This window comes from Peromyscus californicus, unplaced genomic scaffold, assembly GCF_007827085.1.
Source record: "Peromyscus californicus insignis strain IS unplaced genomic scaffold, ASM782708v3 Scaffold_9__1_contigs__length_137607984, whole genome shotgun sequence".
Classification (NCBI taxonomy): domain Eukaryota; kingdom Metazoa; phylum Chordata; class Mammalia; order Rodentia; family Cricetidae; genus Peromyscus; species Peromyscus californicus.
In genome coordinates this window covers 33,787,030-33,804,924 of record NW_026294617.1, presented here as the reverse complement: position 1 = coordinate 33,804,924, position 17,895 = coordinate 33,787,030, and the positions used below count along the sequence as shown (strand labels likewise).

Below are 17,895 nucleotides of genomic sequence, written 5' to 3'. Positions count from 1 at the left end.
CCTAAGAGGGAAATTTATAGCTCTAAGAAAGACATAAAGAACACAGATAAATTATTTAATAATAAAACTCAAGAATTTGAACAAACCAAACTCAAATCCAGTAGGTAGAAAGAAATACTAAAAATCAGAGCAGAAATTAATCAATAGATTTATTGATCCTTGGTATTGTTTTGCTTCTAAAATCTTTTTAGGAGCTGGTTCTTTGACATTTGTTAAACCATATTGACAGACTCTTGGCCCAATTAACCAAAAGGAAACAAACAAATAAACAAACAAATCAACAGTGAAACATCAAAACAGGCAGTGAAGATATTCAGAATATTATTAAGTGAATACTTTTGAAACTTATACTCTATTATTACTCAGCCTTTAAAGAAATGAAATCATGAAATTTGCAGTTAAATGGACAGAACTAGAAAACATCATTCTGAGTGAGGTAACCCAGACCCAGAAAGACAAATCTAGTATGTATTCACTTATATGTGGATATTAGCTGCTAAGTCAATAATAACCAAGCTATAACCCATAGTACCATAGAGGTTAGGTTTGGAGGAAAGGACTAGGGGGTCAGATAAATCTCATTAGGAGAAGGAAATAAAATAGTTATGGATAGGTGGGGGCTGGAATGGGAGAATCAAGTAGGGAGGGGAAGGGTAAAGGGGGACGAGAGAGAGAATATTGGGAGAAACAGCTAAAATAAGAGCCATTTGAGGGGTAGTATGAAAACCTAAGATGGCAGAAGCTTATATATATAAAATTAATACAGTATATTATTATAATAATTATCTTTATATATGAAGACATTCTAAATGAAATTGCCAAATAATGGGGGAAGTCACAGCCCCAACTAGCCATCTCTTGTCAATAAACGACACTTCTATTGGGTTTCATCTAATCGAGTTGTTGGCCAAAGGTGTCACACGGAAACCTTAAACAGCCCAGGATGTTGCCAAGACTGTAGGTTGCTCTCCACAAACTGATAGCAAGGCCTCATTCCTGAAGACAACACCCACACAGCTCATTGAACATGGAGAAGTTGAGCTGCAGTCTACATAGAGTCTTCATCACTATGTTCTATCACCTTTGGTACAGGAAGGTACTCTGCATGCTACCAAAAGAGAAATGTAATCACCAAGCCAGCCACAGACCAGTTGATCTACAATGGTGTCCTGCCCGCAAGACATGCTAGTGCAATGGAGGCACAAAGCTTGTGGAAGTCACCAACCAATAACTGATTTCACCTGAAGTCCACTCCATGAGATGGAATCCACACTCAACAGTGCTTGGGTGACCACGGACCTGAGACTAGATATCCCAGGGACCTAGGGTAAAACCAAATACTACTGTTCTTTACAAAAAAAGCTACCAATGAAATGACTCCTAATGATATTCTGCTATACTTGACGATGAGATGAGAGACTTAATCAACCATCACTAGAGATGTTTCTTCCTGTAACAGCTAGGGACAAATACAGAGACCCACAGCCAGGCATTATGCAGAGAGTGAGATACCTTGGAACTCTCAGCCCTAAACAGAATGTCTCCATCAAATCCTTTCCTCGTGGGCTTGGGTAATCCTGCAGAAGAGGAGGCAGAAAAAAAATCTAAGAACCAAAGGGAATGGAGGACACCAGGAGAACAAGACCCTCTAAATCAACACGATCAAAGCTCCTGTGAACTCACAGAGACTGAGGCAGCATGCACAGGGCCTGTATGAATCTTCAGCGGGCCCTTTGGGTTTATAATATAGCTTCCAGTTCAGTGTTTCTATGGGAGTCCTGAGTGTGCAAATAAGTGGGTATCTGTTTCTTGTGCCTTTTCTTGGGTTTCTCTGTCTCTCTCTCTCTCTCTCTCTCTCTCTCTCTCTCTCTCTCTCTCTCTCTCCAATTCCAATGTGTTGTTTTTGTTTTATCTTACTATATTTTATTTTTAAAAAATGCTATGAGTGTTTTTAATAAAGTTAGAAAATCTAAAAGAAAAGAGTAAATTTCTAGGTTCTTCAAACCACCAAAGTTAAACCAAGAAGAGTATTTCAACTTAAATAGAACATAACAAATAAAGAGATCATAACAGCAATAGAAAGCCTTCCAGGTTAAAAAAAAAAAAAACCCAGGCCCAGATGAATTCACAGAAGAATTATACCAGACTCTCAAAGAAGATCTACAAGAGGTACTTCTTAAATCATCCAAAAATTAAAAACAGAAACTGCACTTCCAAACTTGCATTATTCTAATCTCAACACCAGGTAAAGACACAACAAGAAAGAAAACTACAGGCCAATATCCCAATGAACACATATGAAAAGGTTCTAAAAAGATATTTTCATGCCAAATTCAGGCATTTATCAAAAAGATCATCCACAATGATCAAGCTCTCTTTATCCTGGATATATGGGGAAGGCGGAACATATGTAAATCAATAAATGTAAGAAATAAAATAAATGTCTGAAAAATGTTCCCATGATCATCTCAATAGATGCAGAAAATGCCTTTGACAAACGTCCCAGAGCAGTAGGACTGGAGGGAACAGATCTCAGTGTGATAAAGGCTTGACAAACTACCAGGCAATGTCATCCTCAGTGACGGATCCAATGTTGGACACCAGGACTTGAACACTAAAGCATGCATCATTCCTCATGGACTCTGCAGTTCAGAGGGAGAAAGCCAGACATTAGCTATGCCACAGATAAGTTGCTGTTGCAATTGCAGAAGAGCTAGAAATCAGAGTACAAGAGATGGCTGTGTCCCCACGCCTAGGCTAACAGAATGAGGAGGCCTCTTTGAAGAGAGTTGATCCCATTAAGACAGGAGTGATGTCTTTCATCCAGGAAATGGGCTTGTGAAGGGTCCCTAGCTACTCTGACAGGGCATTAAACATGAGTGATGTACAGTTAAAGTTCACTGTGTCCAATCAGCAAGAACAGAAAGTCATAAGATCTGTCCATGTTCAGGAATGATTCCACTCTAGTCAAACAACTCATGATTGATAATGTGTTACTAATAGGACGTGTCCTTACCCCAATTGTCCCGAAGCTTTCTGGCTTCCTTCTCATCTTTTTCTTACACAGGTGTGTCCATATCCACTTGACCAGGTACCACAGGGATTTGGGGCTTGGGATGACATTGAAAGGCGTAGGCAGGGTACCCCCTTCTTCAAAGTAGCTCATCCAAAGCTTTGTTCTGGCAAATTTCCATTCTATATCTGCATGATCCTGAACAAGAGAACATGACAACTGCAGACAGGTTCTCTAATTAACAAGGTAAGATAAACCTCACAGATGGAGCCTGAGCCTGACACAGAGTGGTTGTTGGAACATTAATTAGATGGCTTATAAAAACACCGCTAACTCTCAGAGACGGCAGCTTACCCAGTACGGACTCATGTCACTGTTACTCCATTCATTCTTCCTTCTTCAGGGAACCAGGGATCTACGGTTGTGTGTTACAGAGGCTGTGGTGATTAGTTTTGCCTGGGAGGCAATGCTGCAGTTCTGGCTCAGAAGACTGCATGGCTTAGTTTCATTAGGTGCTAGCCAGAGGCATGGCTTTGCATCTTAGCCCAGGCCTTGCACACTGCTCAGATGAATGCCACCTGCATAGATGCTCACAGATGAGCTTTGGTGCTGCAGGGGATGTCTTAGTGGATGCATTTCCACATGGATAACTCTCTCTTACCTTCAGACAATAGATGCAAATTTACAGAGAAATTCCACCAACACACGATGCAGCATAGTGCCTCCATCACAGCACTGAGTCTTGGTACAATTGCACAGGAGCTATTAATTAGGATATTTGTGTCCCAGGATGGTGGCCAAATATCATCTGCTAGTCCAGTACAATCCTGAGACCTCATGCATCATAAACCATTGCTCAGTTGAAGTTACACCTCACAGAAACCTGGAACAGTACTCTCTCTTTTTAATATTGAAATTATTCACTCTTTTCTTTTGTCTGTTAAAAGTCCCTTAGAAATCAAGTATATGAACAATGTACAGTAGATACATAAGAAATTTGTGAGCAATGTAAAAGTATGAGAAGGCTTTAGTTACAGCTTGTGTTACTGATTCAGCTCAGCAACTGTTAACTTCCTACATTTATATGATTTACCCTATAGCTCTGAGGTGTGGTGAGCAGGAACCAAAAAGGGATTCTGAGTCTGTCCTGAGATTCTGGGAGACACAGGAGTTAGATTCTTGACATGCAAACATCCCAAGGAGCTTCCTTCACAGGACACTGAGGGGTCACTAATCTATGTCCTGATGCCTGCCTGTCTCACAACAATTTCAGCATTTGGGCTAAATAAAAAGGGAGATTTGAGGTTTGTTTTCTGTTCATTGCCTAGAAAAACAAGATACACACACGCATGCACATACACACACACCACACACACACACACACACACACACACACACACACACACACACACACACACACACAGTGGTGAGACAGTGTCATGCTACTCTCGAGTAATGTTTTCTTCTGGACAAAGTTGGGTCATCTGATGTTTCACAGGACCCCAAATGTTGGCAGTGTCTTTGTCCTTAGTTTGATGGTGATGGTTTTCTCTATCTCTTTTTTTTCTGTTGCTCTGGATATATGTGGAGTCTATCTATAAAAACTTCAGGCTCTTGGATGTTACATGAAGTTCTGTATGTTCTGATGTTCTGATGTTCATGTCCAGATTGCTAGAGCTAGAGGAATTCTTACACATAGCCTATGAACCAGTAACACAGATGCTGTATTCTAATGCCTTGCACAATTTTTTCTTCAGTGACGGGCATGAGAAAAACTTACCTCGGTGAAGAAAACTGAACTAAAATTCAGAGTGCTGCTCGACAATAATCACGGTAACAGTTCTGCTATAGCTCAAGGACAGGACACCATTGCTGCTGCGTGTGACAAAATGGACAACCTGTACTATACGCTGTATGCTAAGGTGTAACTAGGAAAGACTTCACACACATGTTCTGTGCTAAGGTGTGACTAGGAAAGACTTCACACGCATGTTCTGTGCCATGGTGAGTTTTAGTTCGTTACTATAGCTGGTCTCTGTAGGCTTAGATGGCTAATTAAGAAGTTCAAGTGGATACAGTGTTCCATCTCTGCTGCTGTAGCGTTTCTCTAACAGTCCTTGGTAACAAGGCATTCATTTACTCAACCATAGTCAGTCAATTGATAAGACAGGTTGGTTGATGGTTTTGTGCTTTTTGACACAGCATCTCATGTTTTGGCCCAGGATGGTCTGGAAGTTACTATGTAGCTCAGGTTAGCTTTGAATTCAAAACGGTCTACCCGCCTCAGCCTTCCCAATGCTGGGATTACAGATGTAAGCATCTGTGCGTAGGCAGAAATTTTTGAAATTTTGAATAAATAAATGATGCTATGTTGCTTGCAAGCTAGAATTTTAAATAATATATATTCCACCACAAATTTGTCTGGAGAATGCAAGATCATTTCTATTTTTGTTGCTTTGACTAAGCTTTCAAAAATTTTTTTTTTTTTTTCGAGACAGGGTTTCTCTGTGTAGCTTTGCGCCTTTCCTGGAACTCACTTGGTAGCCCAGGCTGGCCTCGAACTCACAGAGATTCGCCTGGCTCTGCCTCCTGAGTGCTAGGATTAAAGGCGTGCGCCACCACCGCCCGGCTGCTTTCAAAATTTTTATTTCATGTGTATGGATATTTTGCCTGTATGTCTATCTGTGCACCACATGTGTGCCAGATGCCAGCTGAGGCCAAAGAGGGTGTTGGATCCCGAGACTGCTGATGGCTCCATGTCGGTGCTGTGAATTGAACCTGGGACCTCTAGAAGAGCAGCAAGGGTTCTTACCTGCTGGACCATCTCTACAGACCCTACTTTTACTACACTTTAAGAAACTGAGCATATATGGCTTTCCCTTTACCAGAGTTATCTCTGGGATTTCTTTTCAACTTTCCAGCCTGGCATGGGTTTGTTTCTACTGAGTTAGCAGACTCCAGGGAGAGACACAGAGCATGTTGGGCTCCGTAGAGATGAGCGACTTCTTTCTACATTGTTTCATGGCATGGCTCCCTGGCAATACAGGCTGACTTAATTTTCCAAGTTACTCTGTGTACAAAATAGAATAATAGGCAGCCACTCACGCTACACTGCTGTTTATATACACCACAATTAACCACTCACTATTGTGATCTCTCTCATTAATAGCAAAGTATAAACTTTATTTACTATGACGATAAGACAGAACACAGCTGAGAACAACACTCCTCAGAAAGAATATTGAATTAAAAGTAACGTTGTCAACTTACGGCAATTAGTTGGTAAGAATTATTCATCATAGCAATTAACATATTCAGTAGGACAACCAGAGAGATGACATTATATGTCCCGAACATGGTGGCCCCAACAAACTCGGTGAACTCATGCTGGGCTTTGACGTTGGTAACATATAAATTGATGAGTCCAAATATTGACCAAAACAGGGATTGTAGAGTTTCAAATAACCTGGAATAAAACACGAAAGTAGTAATGTTATCTTATTTTATGTATGCTGTTAACTTCAAGCAAAAATTACAAAATTGAACTTAATAAAATAGTTTAAATTATTTTTATCAAACTGATACAAAAATTATACTTGTTTTTCCTATTTATTTTATTGTCTAAAGAGCATTGAAAACCATACTTTGTTTATTGGAGCAAGTGGGTAAAGGATTCAGACCCTGGAAAAACATGATTGCTGGGTTAAGAATAGTTTTTTGTTTCTCAAATGGTTGAGGAAAAATAAACGGATCACAATATAATCTTTGTGCCATATGTAAGTTATGTAAAGTTTGTATCTTAACATCTGTAAATCAAACTTTATGAGACACAGTCGCCCTTGCTTGTTTCTGTGCTGTGTATGGTTTATTTTGTGCTGTTCATGTTGGCAGAAATAAACAATTGCATCAGAGAACAATTGACACATGGTGTCTAAAGTATTTACTATGGGCTGTTCACAGAAAGCTTGATGATTCCCATCCTCAGGGTCTGAAGGATAGTTAATCCTAAAGCTTACTACTCCATAAAAGTCAGTCATGCTTTTCTCTGCTTTGCTTTTAGTTACAGAAGGATTAAAACAAATTAGATTTTTTTAATTTTTGCATTTGTAATTGGAGCGGCACATAGTATACTGCCCCAGAAAGCAAATAGTCTCAGAATGCTTAGACACTATAGTTTTTTTTTTTAATTTCAAGGCCCATTTTACTTACTCAAGGTAATAAGTGAATTTCCTTTATTTAAACATGAGAAAAACATAATAATCTTACAATCACCTGCAGTCAAATTAAGAAATGTTTGTTTCAATGTATCGTGTAACACAATAATATGATGTGTAGTAAGATGATGGTAGATCTTCTAGACGCTTAGAAATGATTAAAGTAAGACTATGTTTGCATTATGTTAGAAAGATAAAGGCAAAAACCTTTGGGAAACTGACATGGAGAGTGAGGAGGTGGGATTTCAGTCTTTAGAGAGGCCAGGACTAGACCAGAATCTCATTGGGAGAACAGGTCAATCACATTCCAGAATCATGGCTCCCTGAGCTCTCCTAAATTGTCTACCCAGTGCCTGAATGTTAGGTCATCTATGGTCAAATGACACAAGAAGATACAATTCATATGAGGCCTGCAGCCTGGCCTAAGGAGAAAATGACCAGACTTCCTCTTTGCAGGAAATGCCAAGTTGCCAGAAGAGCCTGAAATGAGTTTAGGAGGCTCATTGGGAACAAGGTGTGTTGGAGGTTTGCCACAACATATACCAAGATGCAGAAACAAACCACAGGACAAAAGAAAGGAATATATGGGGAGACACTGGATCATACTGAGGCCGATGCAGAGGCAGCCCTCCTGGCCCAGCTCTGTGTCAGTTCCCTATGTTTCTAAAGCTGGACATACCCTTCTTGGCAGAGCATCTGAGGGCTGTGGGTCTATGTGTTATCCTTACAGCAGAATGCCTGAAACAGATACAATTCATTTCTAGCCCCCATGATCAAAGAAGTCTAACTAAATATGTCCAAACTGCCACTTAGACCTTTATTTCCACAAATTTATTGCTTTTTGCAAATGTAAACTTCATATTTTTAGTTGAAAAGCTGATTCTAGGAGATGAAATTTAATTTTATTTACATTTTATAGTAGTTAAATGCTGTGAAAGATAATTGTAACAAAGGCGCTGTTTTGAGCAAATTTAGTTTGAATGAGGGGTGTTGTGTTATGTGAGAAGGTGAAGATGTGTTCACATGGAAGAGCCCAGCTGGGTCTCCAAACTGTCAGGGAGACTGAAATGAATTCATTGACTCCAGAAAAGTTCATAAAAATGTTTTAATTTGGTTCAAGATTCTAATTTCTTAAGTTTTAGTAACTCTTAGGCATCCTTTGAATTTAATGTGAATTAACTGTGTCCTTTTATTCCCCCTACAGTGATGATTCTTGATAGGAATATATAAATATAATTCAGATGGGTTTGTCCTGACATGAGTGAGTAATTCAGGAGAAGTTTCACATGATATAGCTCAGATTTGATTCGGGAGATCAGGCACTTGCTCTGTAAGCCACTGCCTGGAGTCGGAATCCCTAGCACCCACAGGAAAGCTGGGCAGTTGTGGCTGTTGCCCATAATCCCAGGCTTTAGGAGGTGGAGAAGCAGTTCCTGGGGCTGGGAGCCATGCTAGCTAAATCATCTCAGTGAGAGATTCCACCTCATTGACGCAGAGAATTATGTCCCCCACATGCACATGCACACATGTGTATGTACCCACATACATACATATACACACATACATACATACATACATACGTATATACATACATACACACAGCATTCAGGAAAGAAAAGGGAAAGTTACATATTACATAGCACACATTATAAAATACATAAAATACTAACAAACAAATGACATTACAAGTGCCTTCTCATTATGGTTGTTTCCTCAAGCATTCTAATAAAAGCAGTCATGCAAATTAAAAGGCTGCCATGGTTGAAAGTCCTCATTTGCTTCTGTCTAAAAGAACTAGTTCTCAGAGAACGTTCATTAATCATTTAGCAAACATCTACAGACACTTAAAAATTAAGATTTAGCAAAATAAAATGCAAAATGAAACTTTGTGATCAACTACAGTGTTTTCTTTTCCTTTGGTGGGATGATTCAGTGGTGAAATCACAGGACATTTCACCTAGCTAAAATATATTGGCCTCTCGGATGAACCACGAGCCTGGTATGCAGGTATCCCTCAATGAGTTGTTTCTTCATTGGACTGTTATACAGGTTAATATTTCAAAGCCATTGCTTCCAGGAGTATTACTGAGTCTCAAATCCACTGAGACCCACACTGTCCATAAATTTAGGAATCGTTAGCTGCATCACATCTCAGAAGGCCTTTATGTGGCTGATATTTTCCACATTGTGTGAGTGAAAAGAAGCGATTTTTTTTATGAAATGCTTATTAATTTCCCAAGGTAATGCCACAACCTAATTAACTCACATGACACAATATCTGTGTTGACGTCTAAACTGAAGACCCACTTTATATGGGTCAGAATTTTGCTTTTATGAAAATAACAATTTATTTATTCCCCCTTGAAGGTGTTTTTCACCTGTTACTTTTTGAATGATCCTGTTCCTTCTTGGCTTAATACGTACAGCTAGAGACATGGAATTAATGAAAAAGGAATGTTTTCTGAGGTTGAGATTTCCTCTTGTCCTCTGAGACTAAAATTATGAACAAATTCATGCCAAGATGTAACTCAACATTTATGTTTGTTTCTGTCCAAAAAGGTCATATTAAAATATGTAAAGTGTGACCTTAATTAGCCAGTCTAAGACATTATGAATTGAGCTCCAATACACACAAATGAGCTTTGCTCAATCAGACAATGTCATAAGGCTCATGACCCCAACTTCATGGGCAAATCCTTTTGCTGGGGCAGTACTTCTGAATAGAATTATTTCAAGTCACCAAATAGATGAGAGTCTTTTAATGATGAGTTTTTCACATGTCAATGAGAAAACTACAAAACATGAAGGGAACTGGCAGATGTATCCATTTGCTGGAGGAAAATGCAGTCTTAGCAGACCTATTTTGTGGACTATTACTTTAACTAGGCAGAGATGTGTTACATTTGTTTATGCTGCGGAGTATTACTTTAACTGTGTAAAGGTGTGTTACATTTGTTTGGGCTGCATTTGTTTGATTATGCAAAGATGTGTTGCATTTGTTTCACCTGGCCTGCCTGATTGGTTTAATAAAGAGCTGAACAGCCAATAGCTAGGCAGGAGAGAGCGAGAGAGATTGGTGGGGCTGGAAGGCAGAGAATAAATAGGAAGAGAAATCTAGACTCATGAAGAATGAGAGGAAGAAGATAGAGAACAAGGGAGAAAGAGAAGAAGATGCCGAGGGCCAGCCAGGCAGCAACGAGCCCGCAGACACAGAGTAGGACATACAGAAAGAAAGGTAAAAAGCCCTAAGGCAAAACACTGATGAAGAGAAACAGGTTAAGTTATAAGAGCTAGCCAGAAATGAGCATAAGCTAAGGCTGAACATTCATAACTAATAATAAGTCTCCATGTCATGATGCAGGAGCATGTCGGTGGCCCCAAAGAAAAAGCCTGGTACAGACCTGAGTCACTGAGAGCCCACAGCAGATAGGCATCAGGGAATGTGTACTGGAAAAAGTACATCTGAGAATAAAAGATTTGACAAGTGTGAAGGCAAAATAAGGGGCAATGGAATGAAAACATATATACTGGGGATTTACAATCAATTTGTCCGGAAAGAGTAAAATAACTTAAGAACTTGAAAAAAAAATTGGGAAAAGAGGCAAAAGCCAGATCAGTGAAGGACTGAGAAGGTCCAGCAAGGTTAGGGGTGAGTCTGGTAAGAAATAGAAAACCATTGGGAACTGTAGATGGTGGAGCCTCTAATCTTGGTCTAGAAAGATCTTTCCCAAGAAGGATGTCAACAGACAGACAGACAGAACAAACTCAGTGACCGGAGGAAGTAAACTTGGGCCCGGGCAGTGAACAAGGGAAGATATTGACAAGATAACGATACTCCGAGTGAGAAAGACATGTGGAATGGAGGGGAGGAAGCACAGTACCAAACCCTAGTTTTTATTTCACTGTGTGGGTGGGTTATGGTAACACTGGCCAGGAGAGTTGGGAATGAGGAAGGGGAAGTTGGGAAAGAGACTAGCGAGCTGTCTGTGCCTCAAGTTTTTCTTCGGGAGCCACACTGAGCATGGTGTTAGATGACGAACAGCCAGTAGAACCAGTAACTACAATGCCCTACATTGTAAGCAGGAGCTAAATGAAGAATGACGGAGAGGTGAAGAAAGATGTTTACACAGGATGACACCGATGCAGGGAAGGAGACAAGAGCGGGCGCTGTTATCAGACAGACAACTGCAGTCCAGGAGGGACGGGTAAGAAGTTCAGGAAATAAATGAGAAATGGCACTCTACCCAAAATAACACCGCTCAGGATTTGCTACTGTCTTTGAGGGCCCAAGATAACAGCACAGGTGCTGTGCTAGGCACTTTCTGTGAATTGATCTTAATGTCATTCGAAGTATAGTCTCTGCAATCGTGGATAGTAAGATGGTGAAAATTTTCTGTGGAAGAAAAACTGAAGGTGAAAGAAAGCAGCTATGAATTGTGGATAACGAGAGACACCAAATGTCACCACATGTCCCTTTTAGAATGACAGACATCTGTTACATCAGAGCAGAGTCAGCTAGGGATAAGCTTAAGCCTAACACAGCCTATTTAATAACATTCAGGGCTAGTTGTATCATTTAGCTTTTAATATCTTTGAGAAAAACATAATTGTCATTTGCAGGATAAAATAATTTAGATGAGACATCTGATCTTTGGGGGAGGGTGTCAAATGATTTAGTCCTACAATTTCTCAGATATGCAATTATACATTGCCTTTCAAGTCATGAAAGAAATCATGGGTAGACATAAACTAGAACTATACTTAAGATGAAACATATACCATTTGTTTTTGGACTAAATCTATATCAGAAATTTACATTGTACATCTAACCACAATGTTTTTGATCTGATATTATAATTAATTACTTAATAATAAACCAGCATTAGGTACAAAGGGATGACAGGGAATCTTAGGGTTTCATGACCAAGGACAGTGTGACAGTAGCCTTGTTACTGGCAGGGGAATCAGGCAGGTAAGAAGGACTGGGTGGTGAGTGAGATCTTTTCCATCACATTAGATAGGATGAGGGAGGTAGGTGACTCCACTGTAGGTGCTGTGTAGAAGTTCCTTCAGGAATACAGCACATAGGAAGGACTGAGCAACACACGAGAGGACAGCCCAGCAGATAGCCTGTCAGGAGATCTTATGAGAAAGCATCAAAGGTTTTAGGAGAGGCGACACTTGGGACAGGGCACTCTGTCATAAAACCACAGAGACAATCAGTCGCCAGACAATGTCCAGGAAGATTCTGAGAGGCACAGAGAAGGGTGGTGGGGTCGGGTCCTTGAGAATCTCTTGTCCTCATTGCCTTCGGCCAATTCACAAAGGAAAAAAAAAAAAAAAACCTACACATGGCCAGGAAATAAGGCCAACCATTAGAGCTGAGATGCCATGTAAGGTCCTAGCAAACAAGGATGTCACTGAAGGAGGTTCCACAACCTCTCTCAATCCCAAAGTCAGAAGACAGCTGAGGAGGAGGCCAAGTCTGGGCCAAGGAGTTAACCTGAGGATGACTGAGATGAGACATGAGTAATCAGGATCACATGGTTTCTTACAATTGCTAGTTTGTATCAAATCAGAGATTAAAATCCTCTGTGCACAAAAGCAGATGTTGGTTAATTAAAATGGAGTTTTAAATATCAGGATAAAAACAAACAGATGCAGGATTAACTAGAGCATTTTAGTGGCGAGTGATTTAGGTTATGTGAAATGACTTCTAGTTGGAAAACTCCTGTCTCTTGTGCAGTGTGTATAATTCTATGAGGACCCACGAACAAGGCTGGTTATTAAAGTTACAAAACAAGCATGTGTCGACTGGGTTTGCTGTCTACAGAGAAGTCACCCAGCTTCTTAACCTGCTAACCTGTTCCTCACAGTGGGAAGGAAATGGACACAGGCAGAAAAGCCTGTGGGCAGGTAGCGGGGCACATGAGTCTCTTATGAGTGCAGGCTGACATCAATCCTGCTTATGAGAGTCACCAGAAGTCAACAATAGCTGTATATAACCGCTCATCCTCACATAAGCTTACAGGAAATGTTACTAGGTAATTATAAACGGGCGGACTTGAGTGTCCATTTCGGATAATATTTACATGCTTATGTTTTTGCATACCACACTAAAAGTCAAAAGAATCATATGAAGGGCAATGTGGAAATGCAGAAAAGCACTTGCATTTTTCCAACAAGATTGATTGCACATGCATACTTATAAGACGTCAATAATACATAGGCTTCCTTTTTGAATTCTACAGTTTCAAACAGGATAGATAGCCTTTCCTTTTCATGAGGTCATTTAAAAGAAAAGACCATTTACTAAAACTTAAAATAAATGTACCCAGTATTTTTTTCTTAATGCCAGAAGTCTACATTTCTATTCAAAGCCATGCTAATTCCATTTCCTGCATTATTCATAGCTTTAATTCTCCATTTCCTTTGCAAACATGGGGTGGATTTTTCAAATTTGTGAAGGCATATACTCTTAACTCCGCCCAACGTTACCAAGAGAAATCCCTCTCTGACTTACGTGGAAAACGCATTATTCTGTTTCTCACACCGTATGCCTTTGCAGCTTAACCCCTTTGTTTCTTCATAGTAGAAGTACAGTTGATTTAGGCCATTTGCAAAGGCCAGCAGCACGAGGCAGTATATGAATAAGAATTTTAGGATGTCCAGGAGCATTCTTCCCAGAGATATCTGCAGAGGTCCCAGGTGAGAGTTTGCAGTGAAGAGTGAGATCAGGCGCAGGGAACTGAAGATGTTTGCAATAGCAAATAAAGCCTCTGCCACCAGGGTGGGGTGCCACATGTCCCATGATTCCCGTGGGTTCAGAGCACTGTACTGAGGAAACAGAAATGAAGGGGGAAGGTAAACATAGATGCTGATGGAGTCAAGTTCCGTTCTGCAGTGCTATCTTAGGTCTGCCTCAACTACTGTTGGAAGGTGTATCCTTTGTGACAGCAGTAGCTAGAGCAGTGGTTCTCAACCTCTGAGTCACAATTTCACAGGTGTTGCCTAAGACCATCAAAAATCATGGCTCTTTACATTATGATTCGTAACAGTAGCAAAATCACAGTTATGAAGTAGCAAACAAAATCAATTTATGGTTGGGGGGTCTCCACAACATAAGGAACTGTATTAACGGGTCTCAGCATTAGGAAGGTTGAGAACCACTGAGCTATAAGATAAGCTACCCAAAGACAGAATTTCATTAATTTATAACTCACAAGCTTTAATTCACATGGCTGTATAGGTCTGTCCTTATTTTTAATTTATGTCTCTGTGTTAAAATCTTCACATACTAATCAATTAGTTCTTGACTGCTACACTGTATTTTAAAATCTTGCAAAGAACACAGCTTATTCAGCTGACCAGATTCAACTTTTAGACTGTTGCTTGAGTGACATTATAAAACAATCAAGTCTGAACAAGGATAAATGATTATTTAATAATAGTCAATGCTCTTGAGTCCTAAACTATATATAGTACAAAAGGGGAAGTATGTTGATTAACGATGTAACACTTTTTAAAACTTCTTGAAATGTTCAATACTCAACACTGTGTACAGTGAGTGCTTAGGAAGATGTTTGCCCATAATATAATCATAGACTAGGACACAGAGAGACACAACTAATCATAACAGAAACACTTAAGGACATTAGCACGAAGTATTGTGTGAATAGGAGAGAAGAGATTAGAAATGGGTAGAGTCTATATGTTGTCAAGGCTTTTAGAGTCCTAATATAGGGGAAAGGCTATGCCTTATTAGCAGTTTTGCACCAGTAGGAGGCAACCTGATTAGACGCCATCATGACACTGTAACAGAGTGTATTTCTACTAAGAACATGATATACACAGAGCCCTTATTAATGGGCGATCTTGGCTGTGACTGAAAGAATAATGGGAAATCCTCTACAGCACAAGACTCTAGTTCTGCCCTTATATAAGTATCCACACTGGATTCAGAGTCTAGTAGGGCTGGTAGCAGTTAGGAAGTAATGCTTTACAGACATCATCACACCACACAGAGTCAGGGCTTTTTGAGGGAACATTGTTGCTATTTGGGTTTAATGGTGTTGTAATGGCAAACTATCATTAAAAGTTACAAAGGCTCCTGGGGGACTCACAAATATTTCCCCTGGAGCCACAGGCTTCCATTCTCCAGATAATAAACCCAAGGACCTTATTCTGCAGAGAATATTTATTTACTTAAGAAAGTTAAGGTCTTTCTCTCCCTAGGGGAAAAGATGGGCAGCCAGCTCAGCTGCATCCCGTAAATTCTGAGATTCATAATTTCCGATTTCCTTTCTTATTGTAGAAATCCCTTGTGCACAGGGCACATCTGGCTCTCATCACACGCACACAGTCCAATTGGGGAATTGGAACATGGGGACTGAGGCTCAGATCACAGTATAAATCAATAATTTGTCTGTTTTTTGATGCAGACACCTTGGTTCTTGTCAGAGAATAGAGTCATGAACAGTGAGTAATTAGTGCTTTTAGCTTATTCTTTTCAGCTGAAGTTTAATCCTGCCATGCACAGGCACAATTTCTTAGGCTTCTAAAGAGGCCACTGAGCCAGGCATAGCTGTACACACCTGTAATCCCAGCACCTAAGACTCAAGAGAGAATTGTGAGTTGGAGGGCAGCATAAGTTATATGAGTTCAAAGTTAGCCTGGGCTGCACACTGAGATAAAGTAAGTAAATAAGACATTGTTTCAAGAAGCAATTAAAAAGCTTTGCAAACCACAATGTTCTTTAAACCTCTAGAGAATAAAGTATTTGGCCACTGGTGTATTTTCTAAACCTATTGTTGGATATTAACATGTTAATTTGGAAATTTGATTTTGGTCCCAGGTCCTCCTCCTAGCCCACCTCCATCCCCTTGGGTCTGGGCTTCCTGGTGCTGTGAATCCAGGGTCCCCCTAGTTCTTCCTTGTCACCCAACCCAGCCACTCCTCCAAGCACACCTCCATTCTTTTTGTGACTCCCCAACAACCCGGAGAGACCCCACAGTCACCACTCTTGGCTGGGGCTCAAGAAGGCCACCCCTGTTTTCCCTCATCTGTTTTTTCCCTAGGGAACCCATGCTCCAGCCTCCTCACAACCACCTCCATTCTCTTCAGATGCTCTGTCATTCCTGGCAGCCCCAGGGTACCTCTAGTTCTGCCTCCACCTCCCTTAGTGGAGGTGGGACTGTGGTAGTTTGAACGAGGATGGCTCCGATAGGCTCATAAATTTGAATGCTTAGTCACCAGGGAGTGGCATTATTTGAAAGGATTAGGAGAAGTAAGTGTGTATCACTAGAGGTGGGCTTTGAGGTTTTAAAAGCCCAAGCCAGGCCCAGAGTCTCTCTCTCAGCCAGCCAGCTGATCAGGATGTAGCTCTTAGCTACTTCTCCAGCACCATGTCTGCCTGTATGCCACCATGCTTCCCACTGTGATGATAAAGGACTAAACCTCTGAAACTGTAAACAAGCCCTCAGTGAAATGCTTTCTTTTATGAGTTGCTGTGGTCATGGTGCCTCTTCACAGCAATAGAACACTGACTAAGACAGGACCCAAGGCACATAAGAGAACTGCAGAGTCAGTCCCCCTCCCCACTTCTAGCATACCACCCACCCTACCCACTGCATCATCCATTGCACCCATCAGTACTGCTTGGAGTCTGAAACCAGGGTTCTAACCAGAACTTCAGATCTTGGAACAATCAGAGTCTGAACCCTAAGACACAGAATGGCCCTAATACTGGAAAACAAGCATCATTCTTCTGGTCCACCATCTGTCAGAGTGGGGCAACAGCAACCAAAGAACTGAACACACACCCAACAAAGGAGAGAACAGATAGCTACACCAAGACACACTACAAACACCATAACTCCAGATGCCTAGTTCCCAGCACAAAAATGCAACCATCAGCAGTCAAGACAGTCTGCTTCCGCCAGAAGCCAGCACTCCTGTTACACCATTCCCCAAGATCGGTTCAGCTCAATCACAAGACAAGGACTTCAAAACAGCAATTATGAGGATGTTTAAGAATCTGAAAAAGGATATGAATTAAGGCCTCAATGAAGACTGCAAAAATACAATTGAATAAAATAATGAAAACAATTCAAAATATGAGAAAAATTTAACAAAGAAATAGAAATTACTAAAGAGAAGATAAACTGAAATTTGAAAATTTAATTTTTTCTTTTGCCCAGTTATAAAAAAAATTTAGTGTCATTTTTTTCCATTATAGAAATCTACAACAGCTGACTGTGGGGTGCCAAACTTTAGCTGTTATACCTACACTGCAAACCCCTATACCTAAGGCTCAGGAAACATCTTGGAAGAGAGAGTGGAAGGACTGTAAGAGCCAGCAGACAGGACACCTGCTGTGAGACAGTGTCTTCTAGACATGACAGGGACGCTGCACCGATGAAATTTAACAATATGGTCACCTAAACAAGACCTGCACAATGACAACATCAGCTGACCCACCAATGTAGATGGGGGAAATCTCATAATGCCCCACCCCTAGATGAAGAGCTACAGGCAGTGAATGTCTGCTGAGACAGGAATAATCAGTCTTCTCCAGGGAGGAGCCCCCAATAGGTTATCCAATCTCGTGGTCATCCCTATACAGGTACATATGAGCGACACTAAATGGACTCAGTAGGGTGTGTGTGT

At 40.6% G+C, this 17,895-nt stretch overlaps 1 protein-coding gene across 4 annotated transcripts in view; it reads right to left on the bottom strand.

The window, feature by feature from the left end:
• The window catches only part of Trpc4 (transient receptor potential cation channel subfamily C member 4), a 178,327-nt gene that overhangs the window by 15,124 nt on the left and 145,308 nt on the right, over window positions 1-17,895 (bottom strand). For all 4 annotated transcript variants that reach the window (XM_052731055.1, XM_052731056.1, XM_052731054.1 and 1 more), the window contains 3 exons: window positions 13,751-14,064; window positions 6,284-6,479; window positions 3,017-3,211 (listed from right to left, as the gene is read on the bottom strand). In XM_052731055.1, the coding sequence (XP_052587015.1) occupies window positions 3,017-3,211; window positions 6,284-6,479; window positions 13,751-14,064 (705 nt within the window). The remainder of the gene's footprint in view (window positions 1-3,016; window positions 3,212-6,283; window positions 6,480-13,750; window positions 14,065-17,895) is intronic.